This window comes from Neoarius graeffei, chromosome 1, assembly GCF_027579695.1.
Source record: "Neoarius graeffei isolate fNeoGra1 chromosome 1, fNeoGra1.pri, whole genome shotgun sequence".
Lineage (NCBI taxonomy): Eukaryota > Metazoa > Chordata > Actinopteri > Siluriformes > Ariidae > Neoarius > Neoarius graeffei.
Window position 1 is genome coordinate 62,428,778 of NC_083569.1, and position 22,939 is coordinate 62,451,716.

Below are 22,939 nucleotides of genomic sequence, written 5' to 3' on the forward strand. Positions count from 1 at the left end.
ATGTTTGCCATTATCAACATATAAGAAGTCCCATATGGGCTTTCAGTTGCCACCATGACCTTTGGCCTTGAATGACTTTGAAATGTCAAACTCAAGGTCATGGATTTTCATAGGACTATAACCTGACAGCTGATGATTGAGAAATATTACCATTATCAACATATAAGTGCTGCCAGGCGAGGTTTGTTTTGCCCGTCAATACTTGTCTTCCTTTCTTTGTCCTGATGTCCTAACCGTCTCCCTCACCACTTCTGCCATAGTTGTCCAATTATCTAATACTTCGTCACCCAATGTCTGTCTCACCCTATTCCTAAATTCTGACTTACAATCTTCCTCCAACTTCCACCATCTGATTTTTGGTTTAGCTTTCTCCCCCCTAAGGTCATCCTCCCAACCACCATTCAATACTGCTTAGCTACACTCTCCCCTGCTATCACTTTGTAGTCTGCAATCTCCTTTAGATTGTATCTGTGACATAAAACCTGAGAACACCTTCCTCCACCACAGTCATTTTCATCCTCTTTGCGAAATCCACCACCATTTGCCCTTCCACATTTCTCTGCTTCACTCCGTACCTACCCATCACCTCCTCATCACCACTGTTCCCTTCTCCAACATGCCCATTTAAGTCTGCTCCAATCACCACTCTTTCCTTTTTTGGTAAACTTTCAGCCACTTCATCCAACTCACTCCAGAATTATTCTTTCTCCTCCATCTCGCACCTCACTTGAGGGGTATTATGCACTGACAATATTCATCACCCCCCTTCGATTTCCAGCTTCACGCTCATCACTGTCACTCACACTCTACCTCCAACACACTCTTCGTTTAGGATTACCCCTACACCATTTCTCCTCCCATCCACACCATGATAGAAAAGCTTGAAGCCACCTCCAATCTTCCTGGCCTTACTTCCCTTCCACTTTGTTTCTTGTACACACATGATGTCAGTCTTTCTCCTCTCCACCGTATCAGCCAGTTCTCTTCCTTTACCAGTCATAGTGCCAACACTTAAAGTTCCAACTTTCAATTCCGTTCTCCTGCCTTTTCTATTCTCACGTTTTTTTCCGGATTCACCTTCCACCTCTCTTTCTTCTCCTTTTCCCACCAGTAGCATAGTTTCCACTGGCAACCTGCTAGGAAATGGTTCCAGTGGCGGCCGTCGTTAACCCGGGCCTCAACCAATCCGGTATGAAAGTCCTTTTCTTCATCATCGGTGTAGTTGATTTGGCATGATTTTTACGCTGGATGCCCTTCCTGATGCAACCCCTCCCCCTTTATCCAAGCTGGGGCCAGCACTAAGAACGCACTGGTTTGTGCACCTCAGTGGTTGAATTTATTCCTTACAATATTAATAAACTTACATTTGCACTTTAATAGGAACACCTGCTCATTCAGCCAATCATGTGGCAGTAGTGGATTGCATAAAATTATGCAGATACAAGTCTGGAGCTTCAGGTAATTTACACATTGAACGTCAGAGTCATGAAAAAACGTGATCTCAAAAGTGCACTTTGGAATTAGTTGGTGTCTGATGGGCTGATTTGAGTAGCTCAGAAACTGATGATCTCTTGGGCCTTTTGTGTACAACGATCTCTCGAGTTGGTGCGAAAAAAAAAAAAGACATGCAGTAAACATAGGGTGACCAGATTTCCCTAGTCTGAAACCAGGACACTTTTGCACGCGACCATGCTCATGGACGCACACCTTTTTTTTACGTAAACGTGACACTCGGAGAGGTGCTCTTATTTTGTTGAAGCTCACATTTATCAACATATCACATGAAATAAAACAAACAGGCATTTTGTTATCTAGTAGCATAGTGCTATACAGATCAGTTAAATTATGGTCAGACAACAGATTTTGTAATGGCTGAGAATAGGCCAGGCTATGTCCATAGGCCAAATTTAAACTGATTTATTTCACTTGTTTGTGAGAACACCAAGAAGAATGCATATGCACATGTAGGCTATATCTCTAAAATTGTATGCACTATAGCATGAACTTAAAAAGTAGATATGTGACATCAACATAGCCTAGGTCAGAATCAACCTTACTAACCATTCCCCACAACTGAATGAATAAAGCAAGATGTATACAAAAGTGAACACTTTAATGGAAGGTGCAACAAGCTGTTCAACACAGCAATATGGCCAAACTGTCAGAATGGTATGTTAAACAGAAACAAAAAAGAGACAAGTGATTTGAGAATATATACTACCTACGGAAGCCGAGAGAGGCCCTTCATATAATCCTTTTTTTTTTAATTCACCTTATCCCGAGATAACGACATAATTAATTCAGGATCTCGAGAAAACAACACAACTAATTCGAGATCTCGAGAAAATAAAACAATTATTTCATGACCTCGAGTAAACAGCTGAGAAATGGTTCATTCAGGTACGCCAAGAGACTTGTGATATGCTGACTTTGGGGCTATTTCTCATTCTGTACAGACGCAACTTTGGTCATTAGAATGTCTGGAATAATCGATCACCTAATAAGGCAATATTTTGATCAGGGGTTGACACAGGGAGAGATTGCATTAAGTCTTTTAATAAGGGATAATTTCAAAATTAGTCCGCGGCATCTCCGCAGAAGACTGGCCCGGCTTCGTTTCCTCGAGATCCTGAATTAATTATGTTGTTATCTCGGAATAACGGTTTTGTTTTCTCGAGATCTCGAATTAGTTGTGTTGTTTTCTCGAGATCCTGAATTAATTATGTCGTTATCTCGGGATAACAAGGTGAATAAAAAAAGATTATATGAAGGGCCTCTCTCAGTAGTAAAGGAGGAGAGGGGCGACAGCCCGAGGAAAGCCCCCACAGGAGCGCACAGCATTTGCAGCATAGGCTACCCAACTCAGTACAAGAACAAAAGCACTTACAGTGTGTGCAGTAGGCTTCGTGCGCATTGTTCTGCACCTCTTGGAGGAAGGGGTAGGTGCCCTGTAAATCTTTGGAAAAGGCACATTTTCTTTTCGGCATAATTGCTGCGGCATTACTGCTGCTAGCTGGTAGACAAAGAACATTCGCACCAGTTAATGTTTATTTTATTGTTGCATGGCAACCCGTTCTGTTGTCTGGAATAATGTGGCTAAATAAACACCCATGCCACAGGGCCAGTAACCAGGAAAGTTTGCGATTCCTGTCAATTCATCAAAATAGTAAATGCAGACATTTCTCCGCTCATGATTCCCACGCTGCTCAGTCGCAAACGTCGCGAGTGGCGAAAACCGGGACATATCCGTGTCCCGACAGACTTTTGTCGGGACTCGGGACACACAACCCCAAATCGGGACTGTCCCGGTAAAACCGGGATATCTGGTCACCCTAAGTAAACAGCAGTCCTACAGGTGGAAAGATCTTGTTGAGAGAGGCCAGAGGAAGAATGGTTTGAGTGGACAGGAAGGCAATGGTAACTCCAATAACCACACTTTACAAATGTGGTGAACAGAAAAGTATCACAGCACATCGAATCTTGGGGCAGATGAGCTAAAACAGCAGAAGACCATATCAAGTTCCACTCCTGTCAGACAAAAACAAGAACCTGAGGCTACAGGACGCACAGAGACTCACCCTAACTGGAGATTTCAAGATTGGAGAAAGACAAGACAACATTTTTCCAAAGCTGGTGTACCGAGAATGGTTCGTCACCAAAATATCTGCTCAATGATGTATGGAGTAGTGGGGTCTGACATGTGCACAACACCACAGTCACTAATTGTATAGCTACTAAGTGCAACTGTATGGTAGGTTTAGCTCAAATAACCCATGAATGTAAAACTGTACACAATGACTAAGATAATTATGACCCTGATGAGACATACAATTCCAAATTAACCAATTCCGGTTATTGTGCCTGAGGTTTGATGTTCTACACCACAGCTTCTCTGTGCACCAGAGGTGGACAAAGTACCCAACTTCATTACTTAAGTCAAAGTACAGATCCCACTGGTCAAATGTGACTCCAATACAAGTGAAAGTTGTACAGTCAATTTTTTTTTTACTTAAGTCAAAGTACTTGCTTTTAAAAATAAAGTACATTTTCTGTCAACGCATCGTTGTATTATTGCCACAGCACTTACAAAACCTAATGCTGCTACCAAAGACAGAAATGTGAATTCACAAAATGAACGCATGCTGTGCATCATGGTGGTTTAACGTTAAGCTAGCTAAATCAGTGAAACTCCACCTGACATGCTAGCAAACGCTTTTCAAACTCAAAATCATATTGGGTAGCTAACGCTACTAGAAAAGAAAAATTTCTACATTGTTTATTTGGCAAGATTATGCTAAAACATTTCTAAAAGGACTTCAGATAAGTTAACGTTATTCATGTTAGCGTAACTCCATTTTTACATGCTAACTAACAGTGTCCAAGTTAACTAGCTATGTGTAAACGTTAGTCGTGGACAAGTCTAAGGCAACTTAGTGAGCAAATCCAAAGAAAGTCATTTGACTAACCAGACTGCATAGCTACTGCAACGTTATCACTAGCTCTAAAAGCACAGACAACTTCATTACAAGCTTTATACCTCAATATGCTTCCGCAGGTTGGACGGTGAGTTTTTGTAGGCTGTGATGTGGTTAGTTTTCGGCAAACATTTAAAACAAATCTTTAATCCTTTCAGAAAACTGAAACATGGGTTCTAGCTATAGCCATGGGTGTGTGCATTTCCCAGAAGAACCGCCTCCTTCCATTCTGCCATCAATGGATCGTGTTCAAATAACGCTGCTGAGAAATAAATGAACTTGATTTTATACAGTCCATGGACGTGATGTGACCCTAGTGATTACTGATAAACTGTCTCAGTGTCACCTGCAGAAAAAAAAAAAATCATGTTTTAGAAAAGAAAAAAAACATCCAATTTCAAAGCTGCTTCATAGTAACGAGGACCTTGATAGAAATGTAGTGGAGTGAAAAGTATGATATTTGCCTTTCAAACGTAGTGAAGTTAAAGTCATAAGTTTCAAAAAAAAAAAAACTCAAGTAAAGTACAGATACTCAAAAAGTGTACTTAAGTACAGTACTCAAGCAAATGTACTTTGTTACTGTCCACCTCTGCTGTGCACACATTCCAAGGTCATCATAAAACTAGAACGTTTGTGTAAAATCTCTTTTATTTTAAGCCATTTTTGGAAAGATGTACATACAGTAGCTCGTACAATTTTTGGTGATTTTAGTTCCCTCGGGTCTCATTGAGCCACTTGGCTAATCTGGCTAATCCGACCCCCTGGAATCCTCCTCACCACAGAACTCCTTTATAATGGCTCCCCTGATCATAGCAATAACATTGTACAAGACAAAACATTTACAGGCATGAGGCAGAAACATCAAATATCCACATGTTCTACATAATACCATGAATGATAAATAGACATATAAATAGGAAACCGCATTCATTCATGCACACAAATACATACAGTACAACCAATCATAGTAACCATACGGTTATTCATACAGTGTCATGATTCCTGGATAACAGTAAACCAACCTCCCGTATTGAAGAAAGAGCAATGTTCTCAGGTTAACAGTACAGCAAAATGGGTTTTTGTAACTAGGATGTACCATAGTGTTTTTGAAGAGTGTTCTTGGAGCTTACACCTCCACATTGGGATCTGATCCTAACCCCTGCTTTATAAGAGCCTCCTCCCTTTTCATCTTTGGCTTTTCAGTACGTGTGTGCCACACCAACACCTGAGACAGCAAAAAACATACACCACACAATATTTTAAGGCATTTATTTTTATAGCTACAAACTTCCCCAATGTGACAATAACAGAACAAAAATACCTCGAATTTAGAACATGACCACACACATTTTTATATTATATATATAAAAAATTTTCACGGTGCAGTTTCCATCAAATCCTGCACTCCGATTGGCTAGCGAGCGATACGGACCCCAGTTACGGATCTCTGACGACTCGCTTGCTCACAACAACAAACATAGTAGCATTTTTTGTCAACGTTTATCTTTTTTTTAGAAGGCCTTATAATATTATAAGTAATTATAAGATTATCAAAAATCTTATAAATTTTTGCCAGCATTTCTCAGGAGAATAGCATTAATTTTACAGCATGGATAGCGATAACGACAGTGTTCACAGCGAAAGCGAGTTTTACTACCCTGAGGAAGAAGAAATAAAAGATAACATTTCAGGAGAAAGCTAAAAACCTCTAACTTGCTAACGCCGAGCAAAAACATGGCTGAATCCTGAATGACTCAATTTTGTATAAATAGGGGACGACATAGGTGGCAAAATGTAGTTTTTTCCTGCCATGGAAGTGCACTTGTATACCGAGGAGGAAGCAATTTACATTACAGCCGTGAATGAGGATTCAAAATGGCAGCTCGCCTCGGTTTTCCCTTTCGGGCGCTCGTTTTCTGTTAGAATTTGGTAAAGAAAAAAATAAATATATTATTTACCAGCTTAAGGTCGGTCCATATGGTGAAATACCGTGACCTCGGCCTTGAATACCGACCTCGGCCCAGAACTTTCAAGACCTCGATATTTCATGATACGGACCTCATATATATTACACACACACACAATATATCAATTACTAATATGCAGTCCACAGATTTACAGCTGTTATGCTGCTGCAAAAAAAATTTACAATTTACCTTAGTGCACATGTCAGCTTTGGGCTCCAGCTCCTCCATGGTAACCAGGTTCTGAAGGAAGCTGCTTTCCAGGAAGCCCATCTCTGCATTGCCATCAAACCGAGCCTCAGGATTGGCCAACACCAGGTTTAGGGAGACAGCAAAGCCAGCCATGTCAATGGGGAAGGGACGGTTGGGTCGCCAGCCAGTGTGGAAACGAATCACCTTCCCATTCTCTACTACAGGCCGCTCAAACTTCATAGCCCCCACCAGACCCACTGGCCAAACGGAGACTTTCTTAGTGTAACGCATCTGAGACAGGCAGACAGGAGTAATGAAAGAGAGGAAGAAGAAAAAAAATGTTAACCCTGATGTCAAAGTGCTATTCAGAGCCCCCTGTAAATCAAGGAGACAATTTTTTTTTTTGCTAGAATTTCTCATATCTTTGGGGGAAAACAGATTTTGGGGGAGAGTGTTAAGTATGAGATTACTATGTGATGAGCTCAGTTTGTGACATTCATTCATTAAAATTTCTTTTTCACTTTCTTCATCCACTGATCTCTGACTCTGCCCTCTATCTTCAAGATCAAGAAAGTCACATCTTTGTTGCAGAGCATGTCTGAAACCATCAGTGAGGACTGAGTGCAGCTGAGAGTAATTGACGAAAACAATTTGATGTTGATCTCCTCCCATTCAGCTCTCTTCTGTTAAAGTTCTGTTTTGTGATTGCTGGCAAGAAAATCTTTTACAAGGGAAAGCTGGAAGCATTTGATCCGTGCAAGCTCCATAACATTTTTCATTCTTTTTTTCGGCTGCTCCTGTTAGGGGTCCGCATATTTGATTAAGCATAGGTTTTACACCAGATGCCCTTCTTGATGCAACCCTCCCAAATCTACCTGGGCTTGGGACCAACACTAAGTATGCACAGACTTAGGTGGTGTTTACATTAGACCGTATCAGCGGATCATCAGATTAACGTTTTTAAAACGATTCGCGTGCACACAGCAACGCCAATACACGGATACGCTAATCACATGATTAATTAGACAGCACGTCACATGATCCCAGTGCATATCGGGCATGCGCAAGTCACTCACCACTTGCAAGTGGAAGGATGGCAAGCGAACACCTTCTCCAGCAGATAAACACACCTGGCTGTGATGCTCATGTTCTCACTGAGACCCCGTCCACACGTAGCCGGGTATCTGCTAAATCGAAGATATTTTTCTACGTTTTGGCCTGTCATCCACATGAAAACACATCAAAAACGAATATTTAAAAAAACTCCGGGCAAAGTGAAGATTTTTGAAAACTCCGTGTATGCCTTTTCGTGTAGACAGAGATAACCGGAGTTTTGCGTTTTAGAACGTCACAGTCTGCGCCAAAAAAATGACAACAAATCTGCCCTGACGTCAAACGTGCGACCTTTGTTTACTGCAGAAGCCAGATTAAGCGGCGATCCACGCGGTACCGAACCGACCCATTTCAGAGCTGACTCCCGACAGGGCACGCACATATCCCCCGACTGTTGACGAGTGCAGTCGTGATTGAAGCGACATGTAACAACTTAATAGCTTTGTGATTGGCTATTGGATATAGTTACTGTTAAATCCAACACTTGAAGATGCTACAGGCTGAATTACAAATGACACAACATGGAATATGTAGCGCACTATCTAGGCTGCATGAGCTATTATTTCCAACCTTAAATAGTGCACTTATATAGGGGAGTTAAAGCGATTTGGAATTCAGCCACACAACTTGAGCAGAGTGGCTTTCCAGCCCACTGTGTCTATGGATAAAGCTTCAGTCTATGGAATTACAGTATATACCTGCATTAGGTGCTACCAACACGTATTTCTCGCACTAGAAATTGTGTTTAATGATGTCACGTGTTATATGCGAAAGATATGATTGGCTATTGCTAGCGACTCTCGCCGATCAGTCTGGCTCCCGATTAATTTTTCGAATCGGCTGTGAGATGAGTCGGTACCATCGAAAACTAGTCTTTACGCCTGACTCGCGACTTCAGTTGGCTCGGTACGCTGAAAATCGGCGTAGTGTGCGGCTAGCTAAAGAGTAATGGATCGGAGTAGTGCCTTGAAAGCGTTAATTATTGTGCAGGTGCTATTTACATGTTTAATTTTAGAAGCCCAACTACTGCTCCAAGAGCACAGGCGATGTGATTAGGTGGTAGGATTTGGGGAAATAGCCATCTACAGGTTTGGAATGCTTATGAATGTGATTGAAAACGCAGATGTTCGGTTATGTGTGGAAGGGATTTTTTTCGAAGACGAGGTGGTGTGGATAAAACATTTTTATAAACGGAGGGGGGGAAAATGTTCGGTTTTAAAAATACCCGGCTACGTGTGTACATGGCATGAGTTTAAGCGCCTGAAAGAGGTAAATAAGTTGAAATGTGTAAATAAACCTCAGTGCGGCTCAGCGCTTCCTCCTGCGCTCCAAATCACTCCGCCCTGAACAGCGAGTGCCCTCTGGAGGGTGCGCACTCCGGCCCTGCACAGCTCACAGTGCGCGCGAGCAGTGATTCGGGACTGAGCTGCTGTGTGTGAGATCCCAACGCCAGCAAATCAGGAAGGTGGATGTCACAGTGACGTCGTCCAATGACGACGTCAGCTAGAGCTCAGCACAGCGTTTCCACGTTCCTCAATGTTTACACAGCACCGGATCAGATACGAACTGGGTTGAATACGTGGGCCCTGGCGGATTCAAGTTGTTCCGCCTGTGGAGTCGTTTCCCGGCGTTTTAATGTGAACGGACAGTGCATCCGTGACAAAAACGAGACGGATACGGTCTAATGTAAACACCACCTTATACAACCCCAGTGGCTGGGTATTTTACCTAATCTGCATGTCTTTGGACTGTGGGGGAAACCAAAACCCACGGGGAGAACATGCAAACTCTACGCAGAAAGGTCGGCTGTGGGATTAAAACCCAGAACCTTCTTGCTGTGAGGCAACAGTGCTCACCACTACACCACCCATTCCTTAACCCTCTTATCCCTTAACTTTTTAATCCTCCATTTCCTCCTTATCTTCTGATGACTGTCACCTTCTTTAAAGTGCATATCCTGGACCAATTTCCTTTTTTTTTTTTTTTATGAAAGTATGTCCCTTTACACACTCATCCAGAAGGGTAATTTTGCACAAGGCCATCTGTCTACAGCAGAAAAAAATAAAATAAAATGCATCTGGAAAAATCCCAAAGGAGTCTGGAGCCAGATTCGTGACGTCACCTGCGGAAGCGCCAGCAGGCTGCAAGAGCTTGCACAGTTTCAATACACAGCCTGTGTAGACCAAGTTTAGTAGCTAGCCATTTTGCATTGAAATATGGAATTGTCACCTGAGCGCAATGTTACTTCACCTTTGGATGAAGAATATAATGAGATGTCAGAATTAGGGCTTCATCTGTTTGGATTTGATGATGATTCAAGTAGTGAAGACGACGGAGACAACACCGGGGATGTAAATAACACTTTGCCTTCTGTCAGGGGAGACGAACACGGCTGGCTCCTTTGGTGACGCTGACACAGATGGGGACGGTGTTGCTTTGGGCATTCTAACAGATGGAACTGCGTCTTTTTTCAGATCAAGTTGCCTCACGAAGCCCATTTCCCACTGCAAAGAGTTCTCAAAGTCGTCGGGCCTTGTGAAGTGAGCACCATAAATAATGCTGTAGTCTGTAGCATGTAGCCAATTTTTCCGGGTGCCTCGCACGAAGTGCTCCCATTTCTCTCTCATTGTCCGGTCTTTTGGAAAATGATGAGTACTAATCCCATCATGATTGGTGTTGCTACCCCCTCCTACGATACATCTGTTAACCATTTTAATAATTACGCGATAACGTTGAAGAAATTTGCAGAAAACCACCAGGTCGTTTTCTCATCAACAAACCAGCGCTGACATAGCCTGGGCCTGCCCATCCTAAGCGTGACGCAACACGAGGGCCTGTTGCGAGCTTAGTCTGGCCAGGCAAGCTATCTACAGCTCTTCCAAGCTCCCGAAAAATCGGGAACCAATCAACTTTGAGCATCTCCAACGGCCCTGGGTCCTGGGTAGAGGCGTGTTCAAGGCACTGACGTAGTAGAACTGCGACCGGAAGCCATAGATTGTTTACAGAATCTACGCCGGAAGCGCTTCATTCACGCTTCCGCATCTATTACACATAGATGCTGTATTGAAAGCATTCAACGGGAAGTTCTCATTGAAAACAGAGCAAAGAGCAGCCCTGGAGGTATTTATTGAAAGGAAGGACGTTTTCGCCTTGCTCCCGACCGGCTTCGGTAAGAGTTTAATCTACCAGTTAGCCCCGTCGCGTCGCATACGTCAGAGGAAAGAGTGATGTGATTGGTTTAAGCTTCGTCACAGCCTTTTCTGGCTTCGACCAGTAGCAAACTGAGGCATTTCAGGGAGGCGGGTCAACCACGGGCTCTGGGAAACAGTTGGGCTTAATATCTTGGCCAGACCAATAGCTCGTAGAGCTTTGAAGTCGTGTTAGCCAGGCTAGCGCTGACGTAGGATTCAGAGGGAGGCGTCCCGCACGTGACGTCACGAAAATCAATGTTTGCCGGGAAATTCAAATGCCAAGTTTTTTCAGAGGCGGACCAATTCGCCTCAAATGGCTTGATTTCAACTGAATTTTTCTGGTATTGCGCAAGGTAAAAAAAATTGCACAAAATGCAACAGATATTTGACCAAAGTTTAATATAAAAATAGGAGAATTACACTGATCTTGCTCCTGAATTTACCCGTGATGTGCACTTGAATAAAGACAGTAGCTTCACTATTCTTCAGTAGCTTCCTTCCTGTTTAAAGGGTATTTCGGACATAAAAATTGTAACGAAGTTTTACATTTGTTCGCAGCAGAAGCACCTCCATCAAGTTGTACTTGTTTTTGTTACTATATTAAACTTTTTGCAATAATTTCTCTCTTACAGATATTTAGCTTAAAGTATTACTAGACATCAGGAATTCTTTTGTGGATGCTTCAAAGAACATCTGCCAAATGCTAGAAAGGTTAAAAAAAAGTACAATCACGTCTGATAGAGAAATTATTAAAAGGATAACATTGTGCTTCTAACCACAGACCCTAAATGCTTTGGTAACTTCACTGTTAGTGATGAATAAATTTGCATTTGAAACATTTTGCAAAGATTATTTAACATTACACTTACAGGGTACACATTAATGATACCTTTCCAATCTTTTATCTTGGCTGAAGTTGCTCACCTCCTCAAAGAGCTGCAGGCTATACGTGTTATCATCATCGGCAAAGTAGATGACAGCACTGTTGAAGGCGAACCCTTTCCCCTTGTCAGCAGCAGCCTTCTCCCTGAGCCAGCGCAAACCCTCGTTCCTCTGCTCAGCCCCACGAGGCTTCAGCCAGTGAGGGTCACCTTCCTGCAGTTTCCTATCTTTAGGCGTCAGTACGTGTAGGTGAGTGTAGGTCAGTCCAGAAACAGCAAGAAAGTTTCGGACCAGCTCTGTCGGGCTGGAAGAATCCTCCACCACGATCCAGTGGAGCTGAGGTACATGCAGAAAAGTGTGGGACAAGCGTGTGAGCTCAGCTTTCTGCACCAGTCTAGAGGAAGTAAAGAGAGTTTGTTGGGGAATGAAATTTAGTATTACCCTTTCAGAAAATTTAGTCTCAAAAAAATTGTTCATACAAAAATCAAATGTAGACAGATGTATACCTTGCATAGGTAGGTGTTATTACAAAGATTGTAGGCAAACTAGATTGCTTTGAGGCTTTTGACGCCTCTGATTTTTTTATTTGTTCTTGCAGCTTATGTAACTCCCCTCGCAATTGGGAGATGGTTCGATCCTTGGGCAAGTCATGTTCTCTGCAGTCACAGCGCTGGCCTGGGAAGAAAATAATAATAATCCATGGATTTACACTACCGTTCAAAAGTTTGGGGTCACTTTGAAATGTCCTTGTTTTTGAAAGAAAAGCACTGTTCTTTTCAATGAAGATCACTTTAAACTAATCAGAAATGCACTCTATACATTGCTAATGTGGTAAATGACTATTCTAGCTGCAAATGTGTGGTTTTTGGTGCAATATCTCCATAGGTGTATAGAGGCCCATTTCCAGCAACTCTCACTCCAGTGTTCTAATGGTACAGTGTGTTTGCTCATTGCCTCAGAAGGCTAATGGATGATTAGAAAACCCTTGTACAATCATGTTAGCACAGCTGAAAACAGTTGAGCTCTTTAGAGAAGCTATAAAACTGACCTTCCTTTGAGCAGATTGAGTTTCTGGAGCATCACATTTGTGGGGTCGATTAAATGCTCAAAATGGCCAGAAAAATGTCTTGACTATATTTTCTATTCATTTTACAACTTCTGGGCTGCCAACTCTCACGCAATGAGTGTGAGACACACGCATTTGATTGTCTCCACACGCTCACACGCCATACCTCCGATTTCTCACGCTAGAAAAAAATCTAGTTTATCTATTTAATCTAGGCTACCCATTGCGTCGCGCCAACCACTTGCAATTGATCAATTACGCCTTACGCACGGCTAAACAGGCAGAGAGGTGTTCCCTTCTGTACACACTCCCCTATGGTAGGTGGCGCATCTAATGATGCTGCACTCGCTGGAAGTTGGATAATTGCCTACCGTCAATTTAGAGGAAGAGGAGAGAGAAGAAGGTGTCCGAGTTGAAGACTGGTGTCTCAGACAGGTTTGTACATATGCACGCCAATGTGTGGTGCTACTGGCGTAATTATGAACTTGTATAAAGTTTCTGAATCGTTTTAGCCTATAAGTGTTGTGAAAATATTTAATGCCATATTGAGAGCTGTGTACTAGGCATGCTAAATATCATTATAGGCCTACTGCCATGCCACAGCCTCTATCTTCCCCAACAAGCAGCACGGGAGAGCACCTCCTTAGCACACGGTTATTAAGGTGCATTTTTAGTTTGTTTACTGTATGTTATCATACTTTATGACTTTATTTGAAGCCATACAGGAAATGTTGTAAAATAAAGCAAGTAAGAGATAATATTACAAATGCAAGAAGAGCCGTTAGCCAACATACCTATTGTTTATTTACAGGGTATTTATTTTTAATTACTTATGATGTATGTAATTGCTCAGTTAAAGTAAATAAAGCATGGTCACCTGTAATATCAAAGAACTTGAACTTGTGAATAATAAAAAAAAAAAGACAGAACAATATACTGAGGAGACAGGGTTTCAAAGAGGGCAAGACAGGTAGAGAATATTTGTCAGATAACAGGCCCTGACGAATGCTCTATTACTAATAAGAAACATAGATAAGAAATAAATTAATAAGAAATCTATTAATATAGCTTATTTAAGTATGACCAAAATTTTTAAGCCCAACTTTGTGTGCACATTCCCACCTATGGCCAAGGTTCAGCTTTTTGTGTTTCAGTACTGTTCAAACTTAATCATTTTAATGTTTCTTGTAGCACATGCACATTTTGCTTACTGTTTAAACATTTTATTTGTTCTTTTGCTGTTGATATTTTTCCCCATGCCAATCTTCTGCTGAACCCAGTGGTGGGGAAAGCCCTTAAATGCATAATGAATAGTCAGTGAGGGACAATCTTATTTTTGCAACAGTTATTAAAAACTTAACATTTAGTTTCAATTCAGAAGGTGTTTAGGCTTAGCTGATGAAATAGTTTCAAACATGAACTTGCCTTTAAATCTGAAACACAGGTCTATAGGGCTACAGGAACATTGGCAGTCATCTGTAGTTTTCTAGTGTGGGGGCGTTTAAGCCAAAACTTGGTGCTTTTGTTGGCCACAAGCTGAAGGCCTGGCAAGTCAGGGTGTAAAAGAATGTAGGTATGGCACAGCAGGCCACTCCAAAAATCCACCAGAATGCAGGAACATCTACTAAATCCAAAATCTCAACCCTCCCATTGTCCATCTCCAGCTGGACGACCCACAAACAAACACCAGAATGCAGGGGGACAAGTGAATATCAAACTGAATACAAAATTCCCCACTTACTGCATGGTGTGCAGAAAAATTTTGCCATCGACCCCCCCAAAAAAAAAATCTCACTCCAAGGAATTTTGAAAAGTTGGCAGCCCTGCAACTTATGGTGGTAAATAAAAGTGTGACTTTTCATGGAAAACACAAAATTGTCTGGGTGACCCCAAACTTTTGAACGGTAGTGTAAGTAAGCAGTTTATCAATTGCATTGACAGGAGAATTAAGCTACACCAGTCTTACCTAACTGCATGAGGGCATAGATGAGGCCTAGTAGGGAGACCATAAAGTAAAGCAGGAACACAGTCTTCAGCTTGAGCTTCATTCTCATTGTATAGAGGTGACACCACAAGCAGAACGGATGAGGCTGCTGAACTTCACTTTATAGCCCAGGACACACAAGCCTTTCTTTTGAATGTTACCAGATTATTATTGATAGCAGCCTAAATTATTTTAAAAGAAAAAAAAAGCAAGTGATCTGACATTAGAATACAGACATTTTTCCAACGCAGAAAATTAACGTGCATTAAAGGCAGGTAAACAGTTAGCTAGCTAGCTGCTAACGAAGCATCATGACTGGGTTGTTGACACTCCGGGCATTAAACAGACGCTTCTTCTAACCTACCATCGACTTCATCAGTCCGGCCGGGAGAAAGCCTGTGCGAGTTCTCTTTAATTCACTGAAGCGACACGATCATCTATATAATACACAAAGTCAGCGAGGAAGCTGCCATATCCAAAAAACAACCGTTCATTGTAATAAGACTCATTTCAAACAGCTCCAGCAGTTTCCGCTGCGGTGCAACATTCATTGCGTTCCCCTGACCAAGATCCGGATTAATATAGTTCCGCTTCCATTTTGTCGCAGGAGATTTAGGGACATGAATGATGAATAATCTCCACACTCCAAGGGAGAAAAAGAGGAAATTATAAGAGACATGTCAGAAAAGATATGTGGGGAAAGAGGTGTGTGTGTGTGTGAGAGAGAGAGAATATTCCAATTATTTTTCTCATCTCATCTCATTATCTCTAGCCACTTTATCCTGTTCTACAGGGTCGCAGGCAAGCTGGAGCCTATCCCAGCTGACTACAGGCGAAAGGCGGGGTACACCCTGGACAAGTCGCCAGGTCATCACAGGGCTGACACATAGACACAGACAACCATTCACACTCACATTCACACCTACGGTCAATTTAGAGTCACCAGTTAACCTAACCTGCATGTCTTTGGACTGTGGAGGAAACCAGAGCACCCGGAGGAAACCCACGCGGACACGGGGAGAACATGCAAACTCCACACAGAAAGGCCCTCGCTGGCCACGGGGCTCGAACCCGGACCTTCTTGCTGTGAGGCGACAGCGCTAACCACTACACCACAGTGCCGCCCAGAATGTAAAATCTCATCTCATTATCTCTAGCTGCTTTATCCTATTCTACAGGGTCGCAGGCAAGCTGGAGCCTATCCCAGCTGACTACGGGCGAAAGGCGGGGTACACCCTGGACAAGTCGCCAGGTCATCACAGGGCTGACACATAGACACAGACAACCATTCACACTCACATTCACACCTACGGTCAATTTAGAGCCACCAGTTAACCCAACCTGCATGTCTTTGGACTGTGGAGGAAACCAGAGCACCCGGAGGAAACCCACGCGGACACGGGGAGAACATGCAAACTCCACACAGAAAGGCCCTCGCTGGCCACGGGGCTCGAACCCGGACCTTCTTGCTGTGAGGCGACAGCGCTAACCACTACACCACAGTGCCGCCCAGAATGTAAAATCTCATCTCATTATCTCTAGCTGCTTTATCCTGTTCTACAGGGTCGCAGGCAAGCTGGAGCCTATCCCAGCTGACTACGGGCGAAAGGCGGGGTACACCCTGGACAAGTCGCCAGGTCATCACAGGGCTGACACATAGACACAGACAACCATTCACACTCACATTCACACCTACGCTCAATTTAGAGTCACCAGTTAACCTAACCTGCATGTCTTTGGACTGTGGGGGAAAACGAAGCACCCGGAGGAAACCCACGCAGACACGGGGAGAACATGCAAACTCCGCACAGAAAGGCCCTCGCCGGCCACGGGGCTCGAACCCGGACCTTCTTGCTGTGAAGCAACAGCGCTAACCACTACAACACTGTGCCGCCCAGAATGTAAAATCTCATCTCATCTCATTATCTCTAGCCGCTTTATCCTTCTACAGGGTCGCAGGCAAGCTGGAGCCTATCCCAGCTGACTATGGGCGAAAGGCGGGGTACACCCTGGACAAGTCGCCAGGTCATCACAGGGCTGACACATAGACACAGACAACCATTCACACTCACATTCACACCTACGGTCAATTTAGAGTCACCAGTTAACCTAACCTGCATGTCTTTGGACTGTGGGGGAAACTGGAGCACCCGGAGGAAACCCACGCGGACATGGGGAGAACATGCAAACTCCGCACAGAAAGGCCCTCGCCGGCCACGGGGCTCGAACCCAGGACCTTCTTGCTGTGAGGCAACAGCGCTAACCACTACAACACTGTGCCGCCCAGAATGTAAAATCTGATTATTTTAACCCTTTGATGCAAAACATGGGTCAAAAGTGACCCGGCTGAGTTTTTATCTTCTATATCTTTGCAATAAATTAATTCCATCATTCAGTATTCAAGGTATTCCTCAATTAACTTGTTTTTGATCATCATACATCCTTATTTTATTTTTTCCTTCTTACTTTTTGAATAAAAACCCTTTTTGTATCACTACCCTTCTAATGCACAACATGGGTCAAAAACGACCTGCATTCATTTTCCAGGTTATTTCATGTATGGCTGAGTGTTTCTATGATATACTTTTGAAATAAATTCATTTTATCATTTACTTTTCCAAATATGCAGTAAATATCTTGTTTTTGTTTAGCACAAATCATCATTTTTATTTTTCCTTTCTTAAGTTATGAACAAGCACAGCTTTTGTAATTCTACATCAAGTTTACACACATGGGTCAGAACCGACCCGCATGCATTTACTCCAGCGTTTGGTGGGAACTGTGAATTGTGCTTGTGTCAGACATTTCACAGCTCAGCACAGCGCCCTTTACCCATCTAATACATGGAAGTAATGTTTTTCAATTGTTCTAACATTACCTTAAAAAAAAAATTGATTATGTTTAGGTTCCCTTGAGAGTGAGTAGATTACTTGTCAGAAAGGTACAAGTAATTACTATTAGCTACCGAGCTGTTGACATATTCTACTTTAGTTAGCTAATTTTATTGTAGTTGGCTTAGCTAACTACATAGTTAATAAATAAATAACTGGCCCCATTCACTGCTAAAGTAATTACTTGAAACAAATTATCATTATAGTATTAAGATATTTAATTTTAAATCACACTTGGATGACCCATGTGTCGTAATATAAAAAGTATTTTTGTTCATAAAGTAGGAAAGAAAAAATTAAATTAATGATTTGTGGTAATTAAAAACAAGATATTTAAAGAATACTTGGAATATTCAATCATAAAATAAATTGATTTCAAAAGATAGCGCAAAGAAAAACTCAGTCAGCATGAAATAACCTGGAAAATGAATGCGGGTCATTTTTGACCCATGTTGTGCATTAGAAGGGGTGTGCATATGTTTTGCATCAAAGGGTTAATAAAACAAACAAAATACTGTTAATATAATCCAAACGGGTGGCACGGTGGTGTAGTGGTTAGCGCTGTCGTCTCACAGCAAGAAGGTCCGGGTTCGAGCCCTGGGGCCGGCGAGGGCCTTTCTGTGTGGAGTTTGCATGTTCTCCCCGTGTCCGCGTGGGTTTCCTCCGGGTGCTCCGGTTTCCCCCACAGTCCAAAGACATGCAGGTTAGGTTAACTGGTGACTCTAAATTGAGCGTAGGTGTGAATGTGAGTGTGAATGGTTGTCTGTGTCTATGTGTCAGCCCTGTGATGACCTGGCAACTTGTCCAGGGTGTACCCCGCCTTTCGCCCGTAGTCAGCTGGGATAGGCTCCAGCTTGCCTGCGACCCTGTAGAACAGGATAAAGTGGCTAGAGATAATGAGATGAGATAATCCAAATGGTTTTGCTTGTAGGGGCAGCACGGTGGTGTAGTGGTTAGCACTGTTGCCTCACAGCAAGAAGGTTCTGGGTTCGAGCCCCGTGGCTGGCGAGGGCCTTTCTGTGTGGAGTTTGCATGTTCTCCCCGTGTCTGCATGGGTTTCCTCCGGGTGCTCCGGTTTCCCCCACAGTCCAAAAACATGCAGGTTATAGCAGAGCAGGTAATGAGAAAATCGTGCAAATGGTGATACAAGCATGAAGCTTGGCATGTGGCTTTTCTTGGGGACATGCATCAAATCTGTCCGATTGGCCACTTGAAAATCCAAGATGTCTCAATAGGCACTGGTTCTTCATGCTAGTGGCTGTATATGTTAACAATTATTAACGTCATTACTTGAATACACATTAATGACATTTGGTCAGATCTAGCCATCTGAACTATCGGCAATTCAAAATGGCAGCATTTTTCAGGATGGCTGCCATTTAGGCCTTCAGAATCATCTTTTTTCTCAACAAAGCGTTGCCATTATCTGATTGACCGGGTGTTAAGAATCAACATATTATTAGAGGCTGTTTGTCAAACTGAACCAAATATCTATCTGGAAATACACTGTTGTAGTCATTGTAAGGTTCAAGATGGCAGCTGTTCTTTTTTGGATTAGACACCTCTTTGATTTAACTTTCTTCACTATGCAATAAATCCAGGGGCGCAGATAGGATTTTTGAACTGGGGGGGACTGAGCTGTCAGCAAATGATTCCATTTTGTGTATATATATATATATATATATATATATATATATATATACAGTGGTGCTTGAAAGTTTGTGAACCCTTTAGAATTTTCTATATTTCTGCATAAATATGACCCAAAACATCATCAGATTTTCACACAAGTCCTAAAAGTAGATAAAGAGAACCCAGTTAAACAAATTAGACAAAAATATGATACTTGGTCATTTATTTATTGAGGAAAATGATCCAATATTACATATCTGTGAGTGGCAAAAGTATGTGAACCTCTAGGATTAGCAGTTAATTTGAAGGTGAAATTTGAGTCAGGTGTTTTCAATCAATTGGATGACAAATCAGGTGTGAGTGGGCACCCTGTTTTATTTAAAGAACAGGGATCTATCAAAGTCTGATCTTCACAACACGTTTGTGCAAGTGTATCATGGCACGGACAAAGGAGATTTCTGAGGACCTCAGAAAAAGCGTTGTTGATGTTCATCAGGCTGGAAAAGGTTACAAGACCATCTCTAAAGAGTTTGGACTCCGCCAATCCACAGTCAGACAGATTGTGTACAAATGGAGGAAATTCAAGACCATTGTTACCCTCCCCAGGAGTGGTACACCAGCAAAGATCACTCCAAGAGCAAGGCGTGTAATAGTTGGCGAGGTCACAAAGGACCCCAGGGTAACTTCTAAGCAACTGAAGGCCTCTCTCACATTGGCTAATGTTAATGTTCATGAGTCCACCATCAGGAGAACACTGAACAACAATGGTGTGCATGACAGGGTTGCAAGGAGAAAGCCACTGCTCTCCAAAAAACTTGCTGCTTGTCTGCAGTTTGCTAAAGATCACATGGACAAGCCAGAAGGCTATTGGAAAAATGTTTTGTGGACGGCTGAGCCCAAAATAGAACAATTTGGTTTAAATGAGAAGCGAAGCGTTAAGTTTGGAGAAAGGAAAACACTGCATTCCAGCATAACAACCATATCCCATCTGTGAAACATGGTGGTGGTAGTATCGTGTTTTGGGCCTGTTTTGCTGCATCTGGGCCAGGATGGCTTGCCATCATTGATGGAGCAATGAATTCTGAATTATACCAGGGAATTCTAAAGGAAAATGTCAGGACATCTGTCCATGAACTGAATTTCAAGAGAAGGTGGGTCATGCAGCAAGACAACGACCCTAAGCACACAAGTCGTTCTACCAAAGAATGGTTAAAGAAGAATAAAGTTAATGTTTTGGAATGGCCAAGTCAAAATCCTGACCTTAATCCAATCAAAATGTTGTGGAAGGACCTGAAGCGAGCAGTTCATGTGAGGAAACCCACCAACATCCCAGAGTTGAAGCTGTTCTGTACGGAGGAATGGGCTAAAATTCCTCCAAGCCGGTGTGCAGGACTGATCAACAGTTACCGGAAACGTTTAGTTGCAGTTATTGCTGCACAAGGGGGTCACACCAGATACTAAAAGCAAAGGTTCACATACTTTTGCTACTCACAGACATGTAATATTGGATCATTTTCCTCAATAAATAAATGACCAAGTATAATATTTTTGTCTCATTTGTTTAACTGGGTTCTCTTTATCTACTTTTAGGACTTGTGTGAAAATCTGATGATGTTTTGGGTCATATTTTTGCAGAAATATAGAAAATTCTAAAGGGTTCACAAACTTTTAAGCACCACTGTGTGTATATATATATATATATATATATATATATATATATATATATATACACACACTACCGTTCAAAAGTTTGGGGTCACTTTGAAATGTCCTTATTTTTGAAAGAAAAGCACTGTTCTTTTCAATGAAGATCACTTTAAACTAATCAGAAATGCACTCTATACATTGCTAATGTGGTAAATGACTATTCTAGCTGCAAATGTCTGGTTTTTGGTGCAATATCTCCATAGGTGTATAGAGGCCCATTTCCAGCAACTATCACTCCAGTGTTCTAATGGTACAATGTGTTTGCTCATTGCCTCAGAAGGCTAATGGATGATTAGAAAACCCTTGTACAATCATGTTAGCTTTATAGCTTCTCTAAAGAGCTAAACTGTTTTCAGCTGTGCTAACATGATTGTACAAGGATTTTCTAATCATTCGCCCGTAGTCAGTCAACTGACCTTCCTTTGAGCAGATTGAGTTTCTGGAGCATCACATTTGTGGGGTCGATTAAATGCTCAAAATGGCCAGAAAAATGGCTTGACTATATTTTCTATTCATTTTACAACTTATGGTGGGAAATAAAAGTGTGACTTTTCATGGAAAACACAAAATTGTCTGGGTGACCCCAAACTTTTGAACGGTAGTGTGTATACATGTTATTTCACCTCCCTCACTGCCATCACCAGGAACTACCTGCAGGCCAGGACAATGATAACATTTTAACATAGCCTATGGAAATCCAAAGTTTACACATTATCATCACGCACAGAAATTGCAAAACTGCAAAACTAGTTTTAAAACCGCTAAGTTCCAACTGTTAACCATAGCGAGAGGCTGGGCTACGTGTGTGTGTGTAAAGTGTAAACCAGTGCATCCTGACTTTCTAACTATGCCTGTGTGTTGTGTGAGCGGCAGTCAGCCAACAACTCTTCACAAAGTTTCCTTATGAAACAATATGCTCGCTGAAATTATGGCAGGGAACGCCAGATTAAACATTAAAACTGCCTTCTGAGCACTGTATCTACAGGCTACCACCGAAAGAAGGAGGCTACCAGAAAGGCATCTCTACTCCGTACGATTTTACTTTCACTACGACATTACTTTGAACAGACTATCAAAAAATTGCAAGGTGATATGATAAAGTAAGGCACAATTTACTTACAGTCGTTTTTTTTTTTGAAAAAACGATGCAATCGTTTTCTGCCTTTTGGCACCCTTCATCATGCCGTGTTGGGGTCCTGAACTAGGAGGAGCTGTCCCCGATATGCCTGTCAAACTTGTTGTGGGTAACCATAGCAACCAAGCTCGAGCTCGCAACCTGTGCAGTCTGCGCAGTTGCAACTATGTCTGTACTGCTGTGCACCTCAATAAACCAAATGGTAATTAGTCTTTTGATTTTTCCGTGAGGTTTGCCTTATGCAAAGAAAGACAGCATAGACGTTTTTTCCTCCCTATAAGTGGGGGAGACCGAACGAGGTGAATTTAAATCTGGGTGGGACGAATCCCCCCATCCCCCCTCTATCTGCGCCCGTGGATAAATCTAGATGTTGAACTTGAGTTCAGTTCATGTCAGACTGTACATGCAATAGTGAGACATACAGTGGTGCTTGAAAGTTTGTGAACCCTTTAGAATTTTCTATATTTCTGCATAAATATGACCTAAAACATCATCAGATTTTCACACAAGTCCTAAAAGTAGATAAAGAGAACCCAGTTAAACAAATGAGACAAAAATATTATACTTGGTCATTTATTTATTGAGGAAAATGATCCAATATTACATATCTGTGAGTGGCAAAAGTATATGAACCTTTGCTTTCAGTATCTGGTGTGACCCCCTTGTGCAGCAATAACTGCAACTAAACATTTCCAGTAACCGTTGAT

At 42.1% G+C, this 22,939-nt stretch overlaps 1 protein-coding gene across 1 annotated transcript; it reads right to left on the bottom strand.

Annotated features, from left to right (window-relative positions):
- Positions 1-5,105: 5,105 nt before the first annotated feature.
- b3gat3 (beta-1,3-glucuronyltransferase 3 (glucuronosyltransferase I)) lies at positions 5,106-15,399 on the bottom strand. Its single transcript, XM_060926158.1, has 6 exons — positions 15,232-15,399; positions 14,850-15,049; positions 12,324-12,492; positions 11,860-12,211; positions 6,632-6,922; positions 5,106-5,700 (listed from the first exon to the last, which is right to left on the bottom strand). Exons 2-6 carry the CDS (start codon positions 14,935-14,937, stop codon positions 5,602-5,604), a joined length of 999 nt encoding a protein of 332 aa, XP_060782141.1. The 5' UTR covers positions 14,938-15,049; positions 15,232-15,399; the 3' UTR covers positions 5,106-5,601.
- Between the last annotated feature and the right edge of the window lie 7,540 nt (positions 15,400-22,939).